This window comes from Physcomitrium patens, chromosome 25, assembly GCF_059467195.1.
Source record: "Physcomitrium patens ecotype Gransden chromosome 25, ASM5946719v1, whole genome shotgun sequence".
Classification (NCBI taxonomy): domain Eukaryota; kingdom Viridiplantae; phylum Streptophyta; class Bryopsida; order Funariales; family Funariaceae; genus Physcomitrium; species Physcomitrium patens.
In genome coordinates, this window is record NC_143434.1 from 5,345,622 (window position 1) to 5,369,301 (window position 23,680).

At 35.7% G+C, this 23,680-nt stretch overlaps 2 protein-coding genes and 1 long non-coding RNA gene across 5 annotated transcripts; 2 read left to right on the forward strand and 1 right to left on the reverse strand.

Annotated features, from left to right (window-relative positions):
- Positions 1 to 7,363: 7,363 nt before the first annotated feature.
- On the reverse strand, positions 7,364 to 8,683 carry LOC141045045 (uncharacterized). 2 transcript variants are annotated; one of them, XR_012216960.2, is made up of 2 exons: positions 7,845 to 8,683; positions 7,364 to 7,435 (listed from the first exon to the last, which is right to left on the reverse strand). It is a non-coding gene; the product is annotated as an uncharacterized LOC141045045 (long non-coding RNA). The 2 variants fall into 2 exon arrangements; XR_012216959.2 differs by having other exon boundaries at positions 7,710 to 8,683.
- A 2,162-nt stretch (positions 8,684 to 10,845) lies between these two features.
- Positions 10,846 to 14,788, forward strand: LOC112278375 (non-structural maintenance of chromosomes element 4 homolog A). 2 transcript variants are annotated; one of them, XM_024511737.3, is made up of 7 exons: positions 10,846 to 11,619; positions 11,841 to 11,921; positions 12,510 to 12,759; positions 13,115 to 13,208; positions 13,475 to 13,694; positions 13,859 to 13,950; positions 14,095 to 14,788. In XM_024511737.3, the coding sequence occupies exons 1-7, from the start codon at positions 11,442 to 11,444 to the stop codon at positions 14,311 to 14,313; spliced, it is 1,134 nt and encodes a 377-aa protein (XP_024367505.1). In that variant the 5' UTR covers positions 10,846 to 11,441; the 3' UTR covers positions 14,314 to 14,788. The 2 variants fall into 2 exon arrangements, with proteins under 2 accessions (XP_024367505.1, XP_024367506.1); XM_024511738.3 differs by having other exon boundaries at positions 10,969 to 11,619; positions 12,475 to 12,759.
- Positions 14,789 to 15,200: 412 nt separating this feature from the next.
- On the forward strand, positions 15,201 to 17,260 carry LOC112278376 (peptide methionine sulfoxide reductase B5). The gene is made up of 3 exons (XM_024511739.3): positions 15,201 to 15,679; positions 16,248 to 16,404; positions 16,797 to 17,260. Exons 1-3 carry the CDS (start codon positions 15,378 to 15,380, stop codon positions 16,950 to 16,952), a joined length of 615 nt encoding a protein of 204 aa, XP_024367507.1. The 5' UTR covers positions 15,201 to 15,377; the 3' UTR covers positions 16,953 to 17,260.
- Positions 17,261 to 23,680: the final 6,420 nt, after the last annotated feature.

Here is a 23,680-nt window from a genome sequence, read left to right on the forward strand (position 1 = left end):
ATTAAAAATTCTAAAAATAGTAATTTTAGAAGATCTATGATTTTTTTTTCTTGATTTGGTTTAAATTTTCTTTTAGTGTTAAAATTAAAATTTTAGTAGAATTTCTCTTTTAAATCATAGAAATTATATCTTAAATTAATCTAAAATCTTAGTTTTTAACTTCAAGACTAATATCTAATTTGACTATGGTTAAAAAAATCCCTAAAGTCTAATTGTTCTATCTTCTTATTTAATTTTAAGATTTTCTAAGCTTAAATTTTATGCTGCAATTTAAATGGATTAAAAATATAAAGTCTAATTATTAAATTAATGATGATTTTTAGAAGATGGAGGTAAACTAATTTTTGTGGTGGAATTTTCTCTCTTATTTATTTTAATCACTATTTGGAGTTGAAAATTCAAAAAAAAGAAAAAAATCATAAGTGTATTAATTCAAGACCAAATTGCAATTAGATCTTGGATTTGCTAGGGGTTCATGTTTAAGGGAGTTTAAATTGAAGAATGTTGATTATGATAGCTTTGATAGCAAGAACCCTTGCTGATCCCTAAGTAGATTGATTAAAATTAGAATTATAGTTTAAACTTGCACCTAAATTAACAAATTAATTAGTTTTTATGATTTAGAACTCGGATTTGGGCTTGTCAATAGTCAATCCTAGAATAAAAATATTATTTAGAAACATTTAAGGTGTTATTTTTACTAAAAAGGTGTTAGTTTTTGAATTATAGGCATTTCTAGTCTTAAAATCGGATTTCGGCTTAAAGTGATTGTGGACCCTTAATCTTAGTTAGAAGTTTTCTAATTTGGATGGTAGAGATGTGGCCACCATCTTTGGGCCTCCTCCCACCTTGTTAAGAGGGCTTGGGTTGCCGAGCTCCCTCTCTCTTTTCCTCTTTTATGAGGTGAAGCCGTGCCAAATTGTTTCTAGGCTTTTAATTGAAGGAATTTTCTCCCCCCTTGTCACCACCTTGGTATTTTTTTCCTCTCAATTATTCAATTTTTTATGCTTCTAAGCAATATTTATTAATCCTTTTTTCCTAGCTACTAGTTTTACAATGATGCAAGCTACAAGCAATTTGAAGCTTGGACGGATTTTTGGCGAATTTCCAAGTGACAAGGGATCTATTGCCTTTGGCAGTGTAGGAGCATCAACTTCGAAAATTTGTAACTCTGTGATTTCTAACTCAAATTTAATGTGACTTATTATTGCGAACAAAATTTAAAGTCTTTTTCATTAGAAAATTTGATTTACTAACTTTTAAATTATAATAAATTTTTGATGATTTTTAAAGTGAAGATGGATCTGTTGCCTTGGTAGTTTAGAATAATTAACTTTGAGAAAACGTAGCTTAATATCTATTGATGTTTTGTCATGAAAAAAATTTAAAAAAAAAAAAAAAAAAAAAAAAAAATTACTAAGTTTAGTTTTAGGAAAAATTATAATTATTAATTTTAAATTACGAACCAACTTTTAGTAAATGTTTAAGTAGAAGGGATCTACTGCCAAAGTAGCCTAAGTAGCTCTACTTGGAAAAAATCATATCTCAAGTATTTTAGATTGAATTTCCACAATTTAAAAAAAATTGAAGCAAGCTAGAGTTAATCTTGATCACACCAAAACTCACATGCATTGGAGTCAAAGAATTTTCGGTGAATTAGTGAGTGGCAAGGGTGGCTGCCTATAACTTGACATATTCAAGGTATGTTATTGTTTTCCTCTCTAATCATCCTCTAATTACATTCTTTTAGCACCTAATTTATTATATTAGTTTTCATTCATCTTATTAATTAATATTATTTAATAATTTTAAAGAAATTTTTTCTTATTCCAATAATTAATGGTAAAGTTTCAATTTTCATTCATCTTTATCTTTAAAAGATAAAAGAAAATAAAAATAAAAATAAAAATTATATTTTTATTTTTATATTTTAATTTTAATCATATTTTATAACTTTTTTCTTTTTACCTTCAATTTTTATTTTGGTTATTTTAAAACTCTTCACTCAACTTATAATAATTAATTCTAACTTAGTTTATTTTATTTTATTTTTATTCATAATTTTCACAATTTAAACTTGATTAAATAAACCTTAGAAGATAATTAACTTATTAGACTATAATTTTTAATAAATCATAAAAATTATATATTTGATTTGTTGTATTTGGTTGGATTAATTGTCATTATTATATCATTTATTTATTTATATTTTTATTTATTTATTTATTTTTATTTATTTATTTATTTTTATTTATGATTTAAGTGCTCATATTGATTAGTATTGAATTTTAATCTAAGTTATAATTGAATCAAATTGAACTTAAGCAAGGAAAGAAAAAATCGCTTATACGTAGAAATAGATAGTTGGAGTTATTTTATGAGAAGTTTTTAGAATTGGAGCTAGGTATATGGTCCATATGGAATCCATTGTAGAACATTTTAGAAGGGCTTAGAGAAATTATTCAAATAGAGCTCACTTCTAGAACCTTTTAAAAGGAGCAGTTATCTTTGTGGATTCTATAATTAAGAACATTCTAGAAAGTTCTAAGATGATTGGACAAAATATAAATAGTACTAGCCGAGGCCATTTAAATATTTAGTCACATATGGCGTTGGTTCGTTTCTTTCAATTAAGTTTGATTTGCATTTTTTTCAATTTTCTTTTATTCTATTCTCTTTTTTTCTATTTTATCTTTTATTATTCTATTTTATTTAATTTTGTTCAATTTTGTTCTAGTCTTCTCTATCCTATATTGTGATGGGATTTATGTTGTTGTAGATTGGAAGGATTTTAGATTTTAGAGAAAATTTAGTCCCATTTGAATATAAACCATTAATATTACAGGTAGACAAAAAGATTGAGAAGGACAACTAAGTAGCAAAGATAATGTGCAATAGAAGCACAATTGGATTGCAAAGAGAATGTATGAAAAATACATAGTTAGATTGTAATAGAAATAGGCAAGAAAAGCATAGCCAAGTTGCAAAGGTAGTGCAAGAGAAAAGTACAACTAGGTTGCGAAGGTAGTATACAATAGAAACACAAACAAATCACAAAGGTATTACATGATGGAAGCATAGTTGGATTGCGTGATTAGATGTTGAGTGGCTATATACATAAGAAAGAAAGAAAAATCACAAAATAAGAAAGAAAGAAAAATCACAACAAAAGAAAGAAAGAAAAAATTATTTCATTAGAATGTAATAGGAACTTTGACCATAAAGTAGGATGTGGACAAAAGTAGATATAATTGGACGGAACGTTGTCATGATGTAATATGACTAATAGGTGAAAGAGTGTGGAAATTATTGTAATGTAGGAGATCTTAGTTCAAAGTATTAGAAAAAAATTATCATAGAAATATAGTTAATAGTCAAAAGGGTAGTAAAACAAAAAGGTACCAATGCTGCCTTTTAGAAAGGTGACTTCTACTTACTTTGTAGGACCATAAGTAAGGCAAAACAAAGTAGATTGGAAAAATAAATGATATAGGTATCTTTAAAAAGAAGTTAAGAGTAAATTCTAGCAAAATTTACTTAGAAAAACTAAATATTGATACCCAGAGAGGGCCTGTTATGAATCAGGGTCGAAATCAGACCCTGAGGCACAAAACCTAGTTTCGACGACGACTTTGGGATTCTTTTGCAAATCAAAGAGTGGAGTTTGATAGCAGATTTGATAGGGTTTCTATGAAAATTGGTTTTAGACAATTTGGAGTTGTTATGACTTTGTAAGAGCTTTGCAAAGTCAAAGTTTTTTTTGGATGACTTAGGTTTCATGAAATAAAATAGGGTTTACGTTTTGGGTGATTTCAAGAGTTTTGTAATAGATATACTAGTGAAATTTTGTAGGTTCATGGTTATAGTTGTGTTTAATATGTGTTGTGAATTTGAGCTTGATCTAATAGTTGAATTAAGGGTTATTGAGGTTTAAAAGGGTCAAGGTCTCAAAAAATAGAATTTTAGGTCTAGTGAGGGTTTTTAAGATTTCTTGCAATCTATTAGTTGGATTGGAATGAAATTTGTGTGAGAGGATATAAGACTTGTTTTTCTATGTGTATGAGAATTTTGAGATCAATCAAACAATGGAAAGGAGAGATATTGGCTTTGAAAGATTGGCATCAAGGTAGAAGAAGGAGGCTAGCCAATACCCAAGGACATTTTTGAAGTTATTGTCTATTTGGTAATTCCGATCCTTTTCAAATTTTTTGTGCTTGTTTTCAAATTATTTTTTAAGAAGTTTGCAAAATTTGAGTTAAGATCAATGGTTTATTCATTAGGTATTGAGGTTTAAATCTGTTATAGAAATTACTAAGGTTTGGTAAGGGATTGGTTTAGGATTTAGAGTTTGGTTAGGATTTGATTTAGGATTAGGATTTGGTTTAGAATTTGATTAGGATTTGATTTAGGATTAGGATTTGGTTAGGGTTTGGATTAGGGTTTGGTTAAGATTTGATTTAGGATTTGGTTGGGGTTTGGTTTAGATTTAGGATTTGATTTAGGGTTAGGATTTGATTAGGATTTGATTAGGGTTTGGTTTAGGATTTGATTTAGGGTTTGATTTAGAGTTTGGTTAGGGTTTCATTTAGGATTTAGGATTTGTTTTAGAGTTTGTCTAGGATTTGGTTTAGGGTTTGATTAGGATTTGATTTAGGGTTTAGGGTTTGATTTAGGATTTAATTGGGGTTTGATTTAAGGTTTGTTTAGGATTTGGTTTAGGATTTAGGGTTTGATTTAGGGTTTAGGATTTTATTAGGGTTTAAGATTTAATTAATTTTGGCCTAAAGTTTGAATGAAGTCCAATAGGATTTTAACTAGAATTAAATTAAGATTGAATTGAGATATATTTGAGAGATATTTGTAATCATTCTAAGATTTCTTATTGTTTCTTTGAAATTTCTTTGAGGTTTTTTTGAATTTGATTAAAGCTTGCTTAGCATTATTATGGTCTAATTAGAGTTTAATTAGTATTCTATTATAGTTAGGATTTTGTTGTTGTATTTTCTATTCTACCTTCTACAGTCAGGTGCTCGGAGCATTCTTAAGCAAGACTTTATGTATTATGACAACGTAAAGAAAAGAGAATGAATTCTTTGGTAGATAAGGACATAAAGATTTGATCTATAGTAACTTTAGTGATTGTATAACCGAAGAAGATAAATATCTTATATTGGAACTAATAAAAAGAAGTCAGTATACTTACTAAGCAAAAGCCTAAGATTCAAAGTATATCTTAATAATTCAATAACATATGTCAAAAGTAACATAAATCCAACAGTTAATTCTAAATATTAAACCTTATTTTAGTATGAATATTGCATATTGTCTTGATTTAAGTTTTATTGCCTATATTCTATTCTCTTAATACAATGATTTGTTAATAAGTGAAAGACACATGAATTAAATAGAAATCTTCACTAGATTATGAATTAGCAATAAAAAAGAAGAATATAAAGGAAAAAAATAATACTACTCTTAAAAGAAAGTAAAAGATTCTTTGGAAATTAATCATTCCTGTCATTCTTTGTATTATTTTTAAGAGTCACAAATTAAGTAATAAAAAATAAAAAATAAAAATAAAGATAAATAAAGAATATAGCATATTTTATAAGATTACTATAATAACATTACTTGTAACATTATAAATCCTTATCATTCAAGTCTTTATTAATATTTATATAGATATTAAATAATCTAAAATTAATGAATCTATTTTTAAAAACTAGATTTTTTTAAAGTATTAATTAGATAAATTTTCTTAGACTATCAATTAGACTTGAATTTTCTTGATAATAATAAAAAGTCCAATATAGATTGCTTTCAAGTATTAAAAAGCTTAATAAATATTAACTCAAATTAAACAATGAGACTTTATGTAGTTAGATGTATCATTTTTTAATATTTATATAAATATAATTAGAATAAAAATAGTATGACATAATTAATAGATTTCAAAGCAAAATTTCATACCTTATAAAATTTTTGTAAATTTTTTTTTATCTAGAGTCCTTTTGTATTTCATAAAAATAATGATTTTTAAAAAAAATTATATTTCTAAATGTAAGTCACAATAAAATTTAATTTTTTATTTATAATTAGATTAGATTATTTAATTAGATAAAAATATAATTTACTTTGTAGATTTTATGTATAAGATTCTATTCTTTTATATAATATCTTATATTCTATATATAATATAAATAGTCTTAAATTTAAAATACTTATTAAATATTATTTTAAAAAAAATTATTAGATTTTATTATATATAATATTTTATTTTATTTGATTTTGATTTTGAAATAGGTTAGCAAGACATCATCTTTGTATTAGTAGGACATTACTTTTCCAATGTATATAGCTATCATAATATGTCTAAAAACTATTGGTGAGTAATTATTTTGCAGTAATTAAGATTGGTGACCATTAGTATGCAAGGTCATGCATATACTCTTGGATTTTTTAAGATACACTTACAAATATACTTAAAATTTAATTTTTTATAAAAACGTTTTATTCTTACATATATTCTAATCTAAAGCCATCATTTTAAAAATACTCATTTTTGTGTTGTTATTAAATTTTCTTTAATAAGCCACAAAAGTTATTATTTAGACAATTCTTTTTTAAATATGTTGTGCCAACTTTGCACAATTATAGAGTGATGTCTTGCTAATACAAGAGAGATGTCTTGCTAACTTGTTTCTTGATTTATGTTTTTGACTTATTTTGTATTCTTTCAAAATTATACAAAATAAAAAACTTACAATAAAAGTATTCAATAAAACTTAAGTAGATAAGAAGAACATTGGTGGTTGATTATATCATCTTTTTCATAATTATTTAGCTAATTATGGTATAATTTAAATCTCTAATTGTTATTAAAATACAACATAAGAATGTATTATAGGCAACTAGACTTCATTGGCAAATTTGTAGCTAATGGATTTAAACTAGGGGCCTTAATCTTATTGATTCAAAAATAAGTTTATATGCTTTGCAAGTAAAACTCATTGTCATTCAACGTCTTGTGGATCAATTCATTGTCTTTCTTGTGAATTCTAATTATGTAAGCTTCTTGAGACGGTTTCAGTTTTGAAGCTTAAAAGTCATGCCACTGATTTGATAAAAAGCTGAGAAACTCACATGTTGAGCATAGTCCATGGTTTTGCAATCGTTTCACGCGAGCCCTCTGCCATCACCCTTCGCTGACTGGATGGTCTCATGCTCAGCTTGTCATACCAAAAATAACAAAAACATGGTTTTTTTCTGTGTTGTTTTAAACTTACAAATGCATTGTTTGAAAGGAAGGACTGAACCTGGTGGACTTTAATGGCTCGAAAAAGTTTTCAATGACACGAGAACGAGCCTGCAATATTTGATTCCAATTTATTGCAAAATGACATGCCTCGGGTTGCAATTCATCAGAATACAGAACCTGCAAAATTCGATTACTTCGTCAGACGCCAGTCTTGATCCGGACAAAAAATGAAAAACAACGTTGAAGACCAACTGCGTAGTCGAAGGGCATTTCAATGCAGGTCACTGATAGATTGTGCTTTCAGAGTCGACCTCAAGATCAACTACCCCAAGAGACATGATCCATTACAAAAGCTCATGACTTTGCAAAGTGAATTAATTTTGTTATACCATCCAAAACAGACATTGTTGGTCAGAAATGAGCGAAAGAATTTGAATCCCTTAAAACTCACATAATTTGTTTCATCTCAGATGCTGATGAACTAGGGTTTCCAGGCGATCCGCCAACAATCGCGTGCCGTCACTCACTTCACTAAATCAATATTCGGGAGGAATTGACAGAGTTCGAAATGATGATGAGCCCTTACTTTCGGCATCGTGCATGCCAGTCAGCATCCGCGAGTTCTACTAATTCTTCTTCTTCCTCTTCTTCTTCTGCTGCTGCTTCTTCACTCGTTAACCAACTGTTTGATATGACGGTTGACAGCCATGAAATTGCAGTATGATATCTAATTCGTCAGCAACTAGCAAATTTATCTGAGGCTCAGTCAGAAATCCTCGTGAATATGTAAACCAGCTTCCTTCGTACAAAACCCACGTCCCTACATTACACATGAACTACCGTAGTGCTTCAGAGACACCAGCCTACCTTCAGCTGTTATAGAGCTTCACCATACACGCACGCACATGAACTACTGATCATCAGGCTGATGACTGAGTCCTCATCGGCAGACAGCCATCCTGGAGATCTCCTAGAGTTGAAAAGCAGATCTCAATGCACAAGATTCAAAAATGCTTCCAATCTCAACAATCATCCAGACAGATCCGTTTCAACTTAGATCGGCAGATTCATTTCAATAAACTGAGATCAGCAACATTGTACTTTGTAACTCACAGTGAATTTACACATTCTGTAAATCAACAGTTGCCATTCCATGTAGTAAAACCAAAAACATAAACATCAACATTTCTTTCATACGATTGAGCCAAATTCTGAACACATATGCTTATCAGACAGAGCATATGTTGTCTTCATAGATGACCGCTGGCTTAGAACAACAAAATATCACAACAACCATCACATTATGCAGCTGCTTGAGAATTGTTTAATGCATTACCCTTAATTTGTGATACAAAACTCAAATGTGAATATATTAATGCAAATAAGTAACTTGTGTGAAAGAAAGGATACCTTGCCTCATGTACCAACTATATCAGGAGTTGTTATAACATAAAATATATATCATTGCAAAAATTATGACTTCCTTTGGTTAACTTTAATTGAAAAATGTATCAAATACAAATTATTATTATTGTTGTTGTATATCCGTTTGTGCCATTCATTCATTGTTCTTCTTGTGCAATTTTACCCAACTCTGAATAATGGTAATGCTCTACATATTTTTTTGATTTGCATTACAAATGTCCAACGTTTTAGGATGTCTATACACAAAACGCTTTTAATTTAACACTTGTGACTGTGGGTAGTTTTAGTGACATTAAACTGGACATTCATGTGAATGAAAGTCCCTGGCTCAGTTTAATTTATCTTTTACAAAAAATAAATCTTAATCTGATTTTGGCTTGTTTTATTTTCTTTTCTCATGAATTAGAGGCAATTAAAAGTTTTGCCCTCAACTGCATGCCCCTAATTGAAGAATAGCACTAACCCAATCTTTACATTGTACAGATTATGCTTGATGAGAAGAAAAAGTTTGGAGCACTCCAGACAGTATGAACCTTGTAAGATTTGTAATTATACTAGTTTAGAAAAATATGTCCAATTTGTAATGAAAATGGTTTACACCAATTTTGATTTATTCCTTAAATTGAATGTTGGGCATTGCAATCTTTGGCACATCCATCCATTCCCTAGTTCATCAATGCTTCTTTGTTTTCATGTTCCCTTATTCTCATGTCTCCACATTTCCGTGTTTTTTTTTGTTCTCATGTTCCCTTGTTCCTAAAGTTCCTTACTCCTCCATCTTCACAACCAATCAAAAGAATTCTTTGTTGCTTTGTGTTATATGCAAGTTGTCTTATATCATATATATATATATATATATATATATATATCGAAATAATTTGAACATGTTTAAAAATGATTTTCTTTGGATAATTAGTATTTTTGTTTAAAATAAAATATTGTAAAAAAATAATGAAAATAAAATTTGTAGTTTTAGAATTGTTTAATATAAATAATGAGCAGTGAAATAATAAAATATTAAAAACTCAAAATAAAATTTAGAGTTATGCGTATATATATATATATATATATATATATATATATCTCATAATAATGTAAAAAAAAACATAAGTATTTATTTTTAAAGAGTATATTGATATTGATTTCTTCTTAATCAACATGTATGTGTAATTCTGAATATTTATTTTTAAATTTTTTTAATACTAGCTAAATTTTCATAATAAAAAATTAAAATTATTATTATTATTATTATTATTATTATTTTATTTCACACTGTAAGCATACTTGTAAACTTCTGCAAGTAACATAGATGGTGATTTCTGAATAATTTACCTTCAAAAAAACCAAAACTATTTAGCTTAGAATTGAAAATACTTTGATTAGAATGTTGTATTGGAGTTAACATCTCTTGAAAATGTTACATTCCCATTTTCAAAGATTAACAGTCAGTGTGGTTTAGAAAACAAAATACAAAATTCAAAGGTTTTATTGAAAAAGAAGAAGGATTTGACATGATACTGAGTATATATCCAGAAATGATTTTGACATGATTATTGTTTATTTGGGTTTTGTTAAGTTTATCTACTTATTAGAAAAATAAGTTTAGTTTTAAATAAAATCATTATCTATTAAATACCAAATGATACATTTTCTAATTATATCATTTCAAATATGATTTTATACAATTTTGAGTCACTTTCTAACATTTAAAAAACCCACGATCCCATTATTATTTATGATTGATCTCCAAATCCATTCCCACACTTCCAACTCGGCCCCAGTCTCTCACACACATCCACTCAATCTCGAACTGAAATGGCACAATCCATCCACCCATAAATTCATCTAACATCCAATATCTGTCCATATGAACGAATGAATAAATCAGACCAAACGAAATCGGCGACCTTACGTTCTCATCCATCGTCATCCACCTGCAGACAAATCTCATGCAGAAAAAGCTTCTCTCACAAGCCACTGAGACGGAAACTCCTTCTGTCCGTTCATTTGCCTATTCGTTCGTTGGATGGTTGGTGAGACCTTTTGGTGGTGGTGAAGGCGCATGTGACCACCTTGGCGTCGGTGTCAAAGGGGGGGGGGGGGGGGGGGGCTCTTCTTCTATTGGCCACTTCGAACCCAGTCCCCCCCCCCCCCCAAATTCACTGTCACTCTCTTTCTCTCTCTCTCTCCCTCCAATTCCTCCGTCGCCAGTTCGAACGTTTGAAACCCATCAATGGCCATGTCGCAACTGCCTCTTCCTCTTCTTCTTCTTCATCTTCTACTCCGTCGTCTTTCCTACTCCGCCTTCGATCACCGCTTTGTCTCGGCAGTGGGAGGATTCGTCACTTTTTCTTCTGTGAATAATTTAATTGCAGGGGTGTAGGGTTTGGTGCTGTGGTGGTGGTCCCCCCTTCTCTCTCTTTCTCTCTCTGTGTGTCCATGCTTCGTCGTTGTGGCAATGGGGTTGATTTTGTGGCGGAAAATCTTGGAGGATTTTTAATTCCTGGAAGTATGTAGGATGTGTTAAGGGGATGGTTTTGAGGGAATTGACTGTTTGCGTGGAGGAGACTTCACGGGGTCGGGGTTTAGAGTGGTGTGGTTTCTTGATGACGGAGGATTGCAATGGTTTCACGTGAATTTTTAGGTTGACGACGAGGGATGCGTTACGTTGGATTATTTTGGGAGGAAGGTTGTACGCTTGCGTTACGGTAGCATAAGTGTAGAAGTTAAAAGAAAAAGAAAAAGAAAACAAGAAAAAATGAGCTCTCAGGAGGATAGTCGGCGTAGGCGGCGCGAGCAGAGGGATGCCCGAAACAGGGGTGGAGGAGGGGTGCAGACGTCTCAACCTGACCAAGAGAATGCGATGTCGATGCAAAATGCGGAACAGCGACGAGTTCTTCGGTCTAAGTACAGACAGCTCAAGCAATCTATTGCAGGTGGGTTTCTTTGCTGACTAATTCTCAGTTGCTTTGGCGTATTCATCCTGGATTCTTATACACTTCAATATCATATGCTTCATTGTGGAGTGTAAGTGTGCTGAGTTGGTTCGATGATTGCATTCCGTGGTGTCCTGTAACGGCAATATTTCAGTTCTGCCGTTTTGTTGTGGATTGTACATGCGAGTCTTTCTTACGATGTATGACTTAACGTATTGCAGAAGATGCGGAGGAGCTTAGTCGCTTGGAATCGAACAGATTTCATGAACTTGTTGAGAAGATGGATGATCTTCACAAAGAAGGTGACATTTTCAGTCCTTTCGAGTAACTTAAGCATTGTTCCTCTGTAATTTGGTCACATGCCAAGGATGTGTCATGTAATCGTTGGTGATTGGCCATGAAAGACCTCATTTGTGATGTGTTGATCGGTTAGTTGTTACAAGAGGACTGCATATGGCTTCTAAATGCCTCAATTTAGACCCATGCATACTCACCCCGCAGTAGTCTGCTCCATTCATGCAAGATTACGCTTCAATGGCACGGAGGTTAATGCTGATTAGAAGTTTTTGGATTGTCCATCTTTGTGTCTTTCCTCTGATGAGTCACCTTCGTGTTCTCAGTCCGACAAAAACACTACCCCCCGACAATTTCTCAGTGACCTTCGAATGAACAACTGTGTTTTTAGTGACAAACAGTGGTGATCATCATAGACGATCCCTTTCCGGGAGAGGAGGGGTCGATTTGCAGTTGAGACGTAGAAAGAAAGCGTGTGAGGATAAGTTGTCATTTATAGAGGTCTATCACATGATTCTAGCACATCATGTTTACGAAGCTGGTTTTCGACTTTGATAGCAGGATGGTGTCATTGATTATTTACCCGCGACTTGCAGTGCAAAAACCTCGAGAGCAGATTGCTGATGCTGAGGCAGTTATGAACCTCACCAGCAATTTTCTTGGAAGTGTGAAGGGAAGCATGCGCAAGAATGGTACCAGTCCCGCTGCATTTATTAGTGCCCTATTAGGCACCTTTGGTAATCGGGCTGTTGCTGCAGACGATGAAGCAGTTCTAGAAGTTGATTGGGGAAAATTAGGACTTGCAGTTTCCGGGTTTCTACGGGAAGCTCCAGGAGTATGCACGATGTGAGTTTCTACTTAAGCCCTCTAAAGAATGTGACTATCATGATTCTAACTATTTTAAGGATGAATATGATGTGAATAACTTCAAATCTTATCTTTACCCCTAGTACATGGTCGGTCTGTGCATTAACTAAAAATTAGAGAACCTCATTCTTGATTTGATTGGTAGAGGTATGACTAAATTCATGGTCTCTTGATTCAACTTCGAATTCTGAGTTGGTTTCTCACATTAGGCTATCTCAATACAATCCTGGAGAGGTAAATTTTAACTGTGATGGACTGTAAACGTCTTGTGGGTCAAAGAAGATATCATTCGATGATATGAGGCAGTCCATGAGAACGTTGTTTATTTTTGTAGGCTTGGACCCATGAACATTGAACCTAAGGTACGACAAGCTCATGCACCCAGAGCAAAGAGGATCAGACCTACTGAGGAGACACGGGCTGAAGAGGTATGTTTCTTTCCTAAGCATTTCGACTGTGCCGTTCTTGTGTCCAAGAAAATAAGACAATATCAAGAGTAGATTTTCTGGGATGTGTTGCACCAAAGAGGTGTAAAACTAGAACGAAGATTTTAGTTGACGGATCTTTCGAGCGGGTGATTCCGTATTCTTGTCCCTGCCAGCGTTGGTTAGCTTGATGTAGGAGTCTTGAGTTTGCGAGAAACAAATGACAAGCTGTAACGTACCACTTATGATTGACCTGGAGCATTGTGCAGGTCAGGGACCAAGGTGAAGCAGAGGCAAAATCAGAGACTGATGCAAATATGGAGACTATGTTTAACATTCTCAGAAAAGTCAAGCGTGCTCGGCTGGATGCTCTTGTTTTGAACAGAGAATCTTTCTCACAAACTGTGGAGAACATTTTCTCTCTCTCATTCCTTATTAAGGATGGTAGAGCTGCAATCACATATGATAAAGACGGGACACATCTTGTCGGTAAGTTTTCAATCCATTGTTCCGTGATACATTAGTTGCGTCTTTAAGAGTCGTAGTAATCTATGGCTGGTGGTTGAGTTCAATATCTCGAAGGTGGTGGTAGTTGGTTATTAGCAATACTTTTTCATGAGGAGAATTATTGATCAAATTGATTGCAACTGCAGCTCCCAAGAATGCTCCATCATCTCATGATCGTCAAAGCGGGCAGGTCACCAATACCCAATTTGTATTTCGATATGACTGGACATGTTGGCAGGTAACATACCTTTTACTTGTACATTCCTCTAATGCAGTTACTAATAATCTGAAGAATCGCATGAAGAACCTGCTTCCTTGTTCGGATCTGTTAATCCTCAAGGCTTGGATTGTAATGATAAATGGCACTTTGTCGTTCGTGCAGACAATGCAAGAGAAGCTGGAGGCGGGAGCAGAATTGATGCCTGATCGGCAGTCCACTTTAGATCCATTACTACAACCATCCCAATCCACACCTATCAGGAAGCACTCGAGAAATCGAGGGCGCGAAAGTCGAAACGCAAATAATCCCGAGAATGACGGTGACGATGTCGAACCCGAGGATGCGGGTCAGCGCCATTCCAAGAGAGCTCGTGGTCGGTAGTCTACATCCCAGCCTCATGACACCTTGTCCGTCATGTTCTCGTTTATCAGTTGTGATGAGGCATGTCTCAGAGTACCCATTTCAACAATTTCCAAGTGCAAATGTAGGTTATTCAGTCGTACATATCACTCAATATTTTTTAAAAGTTCAGAACTCTGCTGAGCATTTTGATCCTAAGGTGATTCGTAAGAACCCTTGATAATGGCTTGCGAATCCTGAGAGAATTCTGTAGCGTACTTTATTCCTTCGGTAGCATACAAACTACCGTCTCAAAGGCGCATAGCAAACGTCAAAAGCCATCTGGTCATTAAGACCTGGCTCTGTAGATTAGTCTCCAGATGTTCTTTTCGTACCTAATTGTTGCCGTGAACTGCGACAACTCTGGAGGGTTCACAGTCGAGCACTGCATTTTGTTCTAATCCGACAATTTTGGGCGGAAATTTCCAACAATGACTTTTTTCACCTTTTAGCTTCACTGCACTGTACCACCATTCGATCATGGGCTTCGTTAGCCTCAGGGTCTTTTGTGCATGAGGAATGGAGCAGCTTTATGAAAACTCTAAACAAGGTGGTATCAGGTAGGGTTGCATGACAAAGATAAGTGGTTTAGCGACAGAGAACACATAGATTAAGAACAAGCAGAGTTAGAATCCCATCTCTGTTCACACAAAAACACACTATGTTTACTCGCTGCTTAGACCGAAAAGAACCCTAGTGTTATCACAGCCGACGTGTCGCGCGTCGATTTTGCTTCCCCAAAGAGAGAATTCCACACTTTTCTCGGTGCCCAATGACGTGATATGTTCCAGATAGTTCCGATTGGAGGATCCTTCTTGCATCGAGGGTTTTAACCGACGACTCTAGTGTGGTCACATGGCTGCAGGATTGATCTGGCTGGAGAAGATGAGAGGCGTAGGTCTATGGGATGTGTCGAAAAGTGGGCGATAAACTTGTGGGCTTCGTAGGTAGGACCTAATCCGTTTGTAGGGAAGTTGCGAGTGCTGCAGCAGCGTGGCAAAGTGGAAGTGAGACCACGCTGAGGTTGCTCAAAGGAAGTGAGGAGAATGTGTAGGCCTCTAACAATCAGTCTCGCTATGGCATCCATGCTCTCCACCGTAGTCACTAACACCACCATCGCCAAGCCTGCCTCCGCCGCGCGCTCCTTCAAAGCTGCCTCCAACGCCGCCTCCCTGCGGCCTTCCGTCTTCAAACTCACGCACAACCCAACGCTTCGTTTCGAAGCCAGGCGGGGAGTGGCTATGGCGTCAGCTGGAGGAGCTGAGACCCAAGTGCAGAAGTCTGAGGAAGAGTGGAGGGCCATTCTGAGCCCCGAGCAATTCCGTATCCTGCGTCAAAAGGGCACTGAGTAAGAATTCGTGCTCTGAGGTTTTGTTGCTGTTGGAGTGTTGTGGGCATGGAATTGGGTCGCAATTCAAATGCGTAGCTTGTTCGACTTTTTTTTTCGCATTTTCTTTTGGATTAGGTTGAAATGATAGGGACGTCATTTTTTCATACTTTTTGTCGTATTTAAAACATACCCTAATTGTCCATTTTTCTCAGCTGAAGTGGTACAGAGGGGTCATCCTTTTGCGCCCTGTTTTGAAGCTGAGTGAATGTGGTGCATCCTTCAATGCATGTTGATAAGTAGAGTTTATTCTTACCTGGCTGTGAGTGCTGGTGAAGATTAAGAAATTATCAGGTCGAAGTGTGACCGTGTTGGCGGTGGTAAACTTATCAAGAAGCCAGTCTGGTTGTTTGTAATTTGCGAAGAACTTGACCGAATTGTACATAAATTTGATGTTAAGAATATTTTGTTGGAACCATGTTTGGGGTTTCGTAGGTCTGAGTCTGTTCCATGTACTTCAGTGTAAAGAACCTCGCTGAGATTGGTTTTGTCCTTTTCTCTAACTCGGGAGAAACCACTTATTGTACAGATATCCTGGTACCGGTGAGTACAACAAGAACAAAGCCGAAGGAGTGTATAATTGCGCTGGCTGTGGAACTCCTCTTTACAAATCAACCACTAAGTTCGACTCCGGCTGTGGATGGCCAGCATTCTTTGAGGGCCTTCCTGGTGCTATCAATGAGACGGTGCGTACACACTGTCCTCACCATTTGAGCGGACCTCATCTCTCTTTCATTGCATGTTCTGGTTCTATAGAGCTACAGGTTCAAGGGCTTGCGCAAAGTTTTGTATAGAAGTTCACCGTTGTTTCTAGTATCTTCAAGAGTGATTTGTACTATTAATCACACACACACACACACACACACACATATATATATATATATATATATACACTGATTGTTGCCTGTGTTTTCGTGCTGTATGATTTTTTTGTCGGTTGTGTCCTTTCATCACTTGTGGTACTTGTTTGTGGAAGTGGTCGTGAGTAAGAAACTAACAGGGGTAATACTATTTTACCAGCAGCAGCTTTAGAACCGAAAACTTATCCTAGTTACATGTTGGAATGTCTATGTTTCAGACCGATGCAGATGGCCGTCGTGTGGAGATTACCTGCGCAGCTTGTGGAGGTCACCTGGGGCATGTTTTCAGGGGCGAGGGTTTCCCTACTCCAACTGACGCACGGCACTGTGTCAATAGCGTCTCATTGAAGTTTACACCAGCAAACAAGTCTTGAATTTGAAATGTGGTTCCTCTAGAGAAACGCAGCGTCAGCTTGCATGTTGAAATCGAGAGTGCACATTGTATTGCACAAGGACAACAATACTATCTATCTAATACAGTAGGTTAGAGGTGTACTGTTAATGTATAAAATTGTAAGCTTCTCGTGTTCAGTTCTTTCTTAAGGAATGATTAGCAATCGGTTTTAATGTAAAATCTACAGCTCTGTAGTATCAAGGAGCCTGATCTGCATTATATGCACATGTTTTAATCATTTGAAGAATTAAAACTCAATCGACTGCTCAGTGAGAACGTGTTGCTTTACTTGAGTTTGGGTAGTCATCAAGATGATCACACATGGAGAAGTATTAATTTTCTCTGTTTTGTATCTGTAATACCCATGATGATTCTTCAATGGACATCAAGATATCCATAGGTAATTCAATAAATAGAGGTGTGTGTATCATATCTGTATTTGTGTTATTGTGCTCTTGACCTCAAGGTTGTGCCATGAGATCCAACTACATTCATGAATTCTTAAATGAATGACATGGCCTTGTAATTAGGCAGAGTAACAGAATCGTATCAGATGTGGAATTTTTTGGAGAGGAACATGTCGATGACTTAAAAATTTTAACATTTTGTAAATATACAGTATTGTTACAGAAAAAAACTTTTGGCCGAATGGCCCATCAAGACGAACTAAAAATAAAAATGAATTGATAAACCTGTATCGTTTTTGAATATATTATATTTTGACTCATTAAAACCTAATAGTATGTAATTAAGGAATGACCATGATGAGATTCTTCAAATATTTTATTATTTATGATTTAAAAAATATGAGATTGTCTTGGTGTTTTTTTTGGAAACGGATTATTTGATTATGTAAAATAGACCTTATTAAAGAGGTGAGATATGCTTTGTGCTGTGTTTTTTTAACGAAAATGAGCAACACGAATGTCCTGTTTCATTCTATATGGTTTTATGTGTTTTCTTAAAATATTGTAAAACACAAAAACAAACCAGCAGCGATTATAATTATAAATGATTATGTTAACTATTATATAAACCTGTTTTTTGTTCATAGAATTGAGAGGTAATTTTTTCTTTTTCTTTTTCTTTTTCTTGTCCATTACCTAAATGAGAAAAAGCAGTTCACATTACACATATTTATCTTGCTTTTCATAAATTATGGGTAGTTTGTTTTAATTAGCAATCCATACATGATTATCCTAAAATACTATTATCAGTTTAGGTCTTGTATTGTTGTAAATATGGAAACAATCAATGGTGTTTATACTTTCACACAACTACCTTTGACACGATAAACCAATGTTTTGTAATAACTTTACTGAAAAGTAAAAGACAAATTTTAACAAATTATTAATATCTCAAAAAAATACTTCAAATGTTTTTCAAAATAAATGTGATTATCAAATAATTGGTATAAATGTAATTTCCATAATTCTTAAAATACCACAGTAATTTTGGTTTTTCTTGTTTGAGTTAAATTGATCCTTCGTTTTTTTTTCAAATCTTGATTGTGTATTCTTAAAATTTGCATGTGTTGAGATGGTTGAAGAAGATAAGTATAATTCTATTCATATAGAGAATTTTTAGTGGTACCTTTTGGTAAACAATTTATTGTTTGGTCCTAAACCTGTAGTCTGAATTTTGTGTAAATTATAACAGTGAAGTTATTTAATAGCGCAATTGTGCTACATGAAAATTAAAAAATCACCTAATTAATCATAAAATGCTCATGGTTTTGACATTGTTATAACACATACCTAATATCGATTTTCATCAAACTGTCTAAATAATATTCATTGCATTCGAACGCTCGAAATTCAAAAATCAATGCAAAGATAAGTGAATTTAGATAATCATATTTGTGCAAACAAATATTCGGCGTGTACAAACTTATAAATTATGTCGTAATAGTTGTGATTCAATGCAAAATTTTATTACAATCATACAACATATATAACAATACAGATATCTACTCTGTTTTGAGCAATCGCAGGTTGTCTTCTTTAAAAATTTGTTATAAGTATTGTTCACTCACATTGAAATCTATACAAAAGAATATTAATTATATAGAAATTTGTATAAAAATCAAATGGTCATAAAGAGATGCTGATAAGAACAATAAAAATGTGTGTAAAATGTTATGATAAATGAAACTGTATATTTTTAACCAATTACTTTCAAACCTCATGTTCATGCTAACAGTAAACAGTTATCACAATAAAACAAACAATCACATGAAAATGCAACTTGTATTACAGTTTTTTCGACACCATTCTGCACACGTTATGTGCAACAGAAGATAAAAAAAAAAATGAATTTTCATTCAACATTATAAACAAATAAAATCCAAGGGTCAGCATTTCAATAAAATAAAAAGAATAGCCAGAATGTGATGACGATCATAACAACAACACTGAAAGAAAAGAGTAATAACAGAATCGGTCAAAAGAAACACGAGCCGTTGTATGATGCAAGAGTGATGAAACGAGGACCCGGATTCGCAATCGGAGTTCGAGATTCGATGAAACGAAACAAAGAATTATCGTCGTCGTTGTCGATACCAGGACCTGGAGCATACAACACCACAAAATCTTGTTTTACGAAAGCATCGGCACCGGCATTTTCGATGGCAGGGAGAACCACAACCAGTGACTGCAATGCTTACAGCCCTGGACCTGGAGCTTATAACGTCGACGGTGGATCGAAACACAACAGAATTGGGTCACATGGATCGGTAGCAAGGAGGGGAAAGGTACGTGAATCCAGAACAAGCTTCGGTTCCTGCAACAACATGAGATCGACGCCGTCATTCACGTTCGGTGCTCGGTCTCATGTCCAGATGGACCACACGCCAGGTCCAGGCTCCTACAATGTCGGTGTGGGCACTTTCAAAGTGGGTCCTTCGTACTCCATTGCGTCACGTGAGCACAGATTCCATGGCCAGAAATCTTCCAATCCTGGTCCTGGCGCGTATAATGTTCCTGGTGCATCTTCTGTTGGTCGGGCGGCCCCTTCCTACACTATAGCTCATAAACATTGACTCTGGAAAAAAACCTAAAAACTGTTCACTGCGCAGAATGGAAGTGTTTGAAGAAATCTCGGGATTTTCTTTGAGCTATTTTAGTGTTAAGGACCTCTGTGGTTTTCTGCATATGGGCAGATGCTGGCCGAACTGAACCAGCTTGTGACCTGATCAGATATGAGGTTTTAGTTGTCTTGGTGGTGGCGGTGGTCGCGATCTTGATTCCTTGTTCTGGAATCGCTGTTGGGATCAGATTGCGGCCATCTTGTATTGAGTTCTACGTTATGTGGTGCATGGTGGATTGTGAATCCAGGATGAAGTTTTAAAACCCACTCTTGACACTAGAACTGATAGTTATCAATCCTGCTAATCCTCATTTAGAAATCAGATGCCAAGTCCCCGATCATACGATATGGTGGAACAATTTGAGTAGCTCAGATCCTAGACTCTCTGGAACATCATTATTCGTGATTAGTGTTCTGTTCAAGATTTTTTTACCTTGTATGGTTTACGAGATGACCAAACTTTCCTTCTCTCTACCCATGAAATTCGTTTTGAATCCTTAATTAAGATTCAAATACTCTGATGCTATGAAGGAACCAGTGGGTGTTTGTAACACTGTCTCTTCAATGGGCAAAGCATCTGTATTCCTCTTGATTCGAAGTGTAAAAGGAATGTGAATGTAATGCAAGATTCGCCAACCCTGAACCACCGACGCTAATTTTGAGATATTCCATCACGAACACCGTCTGAAACAGCTTTCCAAACAAGCGATTTTCACGAAATTTGTTTCAAACCTGCGTTCTAAAAGAAATTGTATTGAAGGTGGTTGAAAAATCCATAGGAAAATGAAAAAGAGTTTTGCAATTAATGAAATTAAAAAATCAGCATGTACAACAGTAATGGTCTACGTTAGATATCTCTTCTCACAACTATTCACCACGTTGTACGCCGCACATTTAATCTTTCTAGGTCATGCTATATCAATAACAAAAAGAAATATATATATATATATGCAGCAATCTATCTGAGAAAGACTGATTCCTACAAACTTTACAGCTGCTAAATCACTACAAATCTTAATTTTTGAAAAAACATTTCACGGGGCACATGTAGAACAGAAATACTTGGAGCACATGTGTCGCTTCATCGTGTCGCCAGTTTTGAACTGTGTGAATATATTTTGTGAAACTGAAGTCTTTGAAAAAAAAGGAAAAAAAAAAAAAAAAAGAAAAAAAAGAAAGAGAAAGAGAGAAAAAAAAAGGGAATCATTCCAACCCACAATTCCCGTGAATAATTAACTGTTCATTAATCATTCGAACAAGGTCAAGATATCCAACTATTGTATTTTTATCCCATAACATGCTCTGACTTCACACGCAGCAGGCTTTCTTCACATGGAGCCACAAGAAACTCAACGTACCGAAGGAGGCGGGAAAAAAAATAATAAATAATTAAAGATAGAGAAGAAGAAAAAAAAGAAAAAAAAGAAAAAAAGTCGGCGATAAAGGGTACAGCTCCAAATTTGTCCGATTTTTTTATTCAAGTTGTCCGAACCTTTGCACCTGAGCTGTGCCTTTGTACGTCCAGGCATAAGACACAAATTACCTCTCACGGGTACAATTGGGCTTTGTACAGCATTCACTTCAAATTGGAAAAAGGTTACAAACAGTTGTACTGATGTATCAGACTTAAATGCCTATATTCAATCATTAGCCGCTGCGCCTTGGATACTGGGGACTTGGCAATTCGTAAAAACAGACATGTCGAAATGCACAGCACACTATTCAGGAAACTCAACGGGAATGAACTTGCAGTAAACCATGATTTAGAAATCAGCTTGAAGGCTTGAAAGTATACCAGAGATCACTAGCCTTCGTACGAAGCTATTGATAATTCTGGCACGAGATCGAGGGCCTCTTGAACTTCACAAGCGGAGGTCAAGTACGCAGATGTAGGAAACTGCAGGACACTGTGGTCACTCTATTCACACCGCTACCCTCTGTGTTGCAAAGTGGGCTTACAAGTGTACTTTTGACGGGTGTTGATAATTTGTACTTGAAGTCGATCCCAACGGGTTTACGATGACTGTGTTCTTCTTTTTCTTTTCTTTTTTTTCTTTCCCGACTGCAAAATTGTTTTACGTGTACCCTGGCAAACGAGCATTCAATTCAGTCAGCCGTGCTAAGGGCTGGATCATGCTGATGACATATGAATTCTAGATTTTAGATGGGCTGGATCAATCGTGAGGACAAAAAGGCGCTAATCCCGATATCCACTGCAAACTCGGGAGTCTGCGACATCCTTGTCTATTTGCGAAAGGTGTTCGGCGAACGTAAATGTCAACTCCGCAACATCCGTTCCGGGCCAAGATGTTATTGCCCGGTAACCTTCTCGAGGTCGAGAACAGATATCTGACAGACAAGCTTTTGGGTGCTTGTCTTATCTTATTTATAGAGGAGGAGCAGTTTTTTTTTTTTTATTGGAACGCTACCTTCAAATCAGAGCTGTGCCTTTGAAGGCATCATAACTTCATGCAGGGAGCAGAGCGTATAGGACAAGCGACACCTACCGATCATGGTTCCAGTAATAGGAATTCAACTTTCCTACACTCGCATGCATGGCGTTGAGATCACCGCTTGGAGCACGGAGATGCTTCGTCCCCGGTGATGAACTTAACGGCATTAGCTATTTGACCGTCGACGTGGCGGTAGATGATGACTACTAGGTAGAATCGAACACCGTGCAGCGAATCATCATAAATTCCGCGCCAGCCTGTAACGTCAGTCAAATCATCCGACGAATTTCATGACTTGTGAATCGGTAAACTGGCACTATTCCGATCGGCACCTCTCTGTCGTCGACTGCAAACCATCTGGGGAGGCACCACACGACTCCAAACCCCAGATGACTTGCTAGCTATACGCCACACGACGCCGGCACTGAATTCCCACAGGCACGGATCACCAGCAAACCGCATCATCGATCCAAAACAATCCGTGCACTGTTGCAGAGACGAAACCATCACCCGGTGGACTCGGAAGTGAGCACCATCGCCGCTCTCTTCGCCCAACGAGCTAACAAGGCCCATCGTGCTTGCTTGCTTGCACTCAATCTTTCTCTCGTTTATCGCCCGGCAAGGCAAGGCATGGCAATGCCCACCCCACTCACCCCACCTCAGAACTGATCTCGCCGCGATCGCCGAAGAAGTGGGCGTCGACAAACAAACATACAGACAAACAAACAGTTGCTGTGCTGGTGGTGGGGATCCGGTCCAGATAGACCATTTAGTCAGTCAGTCAGTCCTCCCCCCTCCATTTCATTCATCCATCCAGTCATTCATTCGTTCATTTTATTCATTCAAACACCCTCCCTTCGCCCACGCACCACCACCAGCACCTACAACTTCCAGTTGCGCCTTCGGGGCCAAACCGGGTCTCGCCCCCGGCCCGGACCAGCCCGGCGGCGACCCGGTCGTGGCTCTCTTCTTCCTTCCTTAACGCATGCAGGGCCAAGCCTAGTGGCCTGCTTGCAGGATACAACCTATACCCCTGTTTTCTCACACGGTCATCCGTGCCCACCTAACCTCCGCGGCGTCGGGTGGGGTACCAGGGTTGGGTGCGTCACCGTGGTCGTCACACCCTCCCCTTCCTGCCTGCCTGCCTGCGTTGTAGAGCCTGTGGACC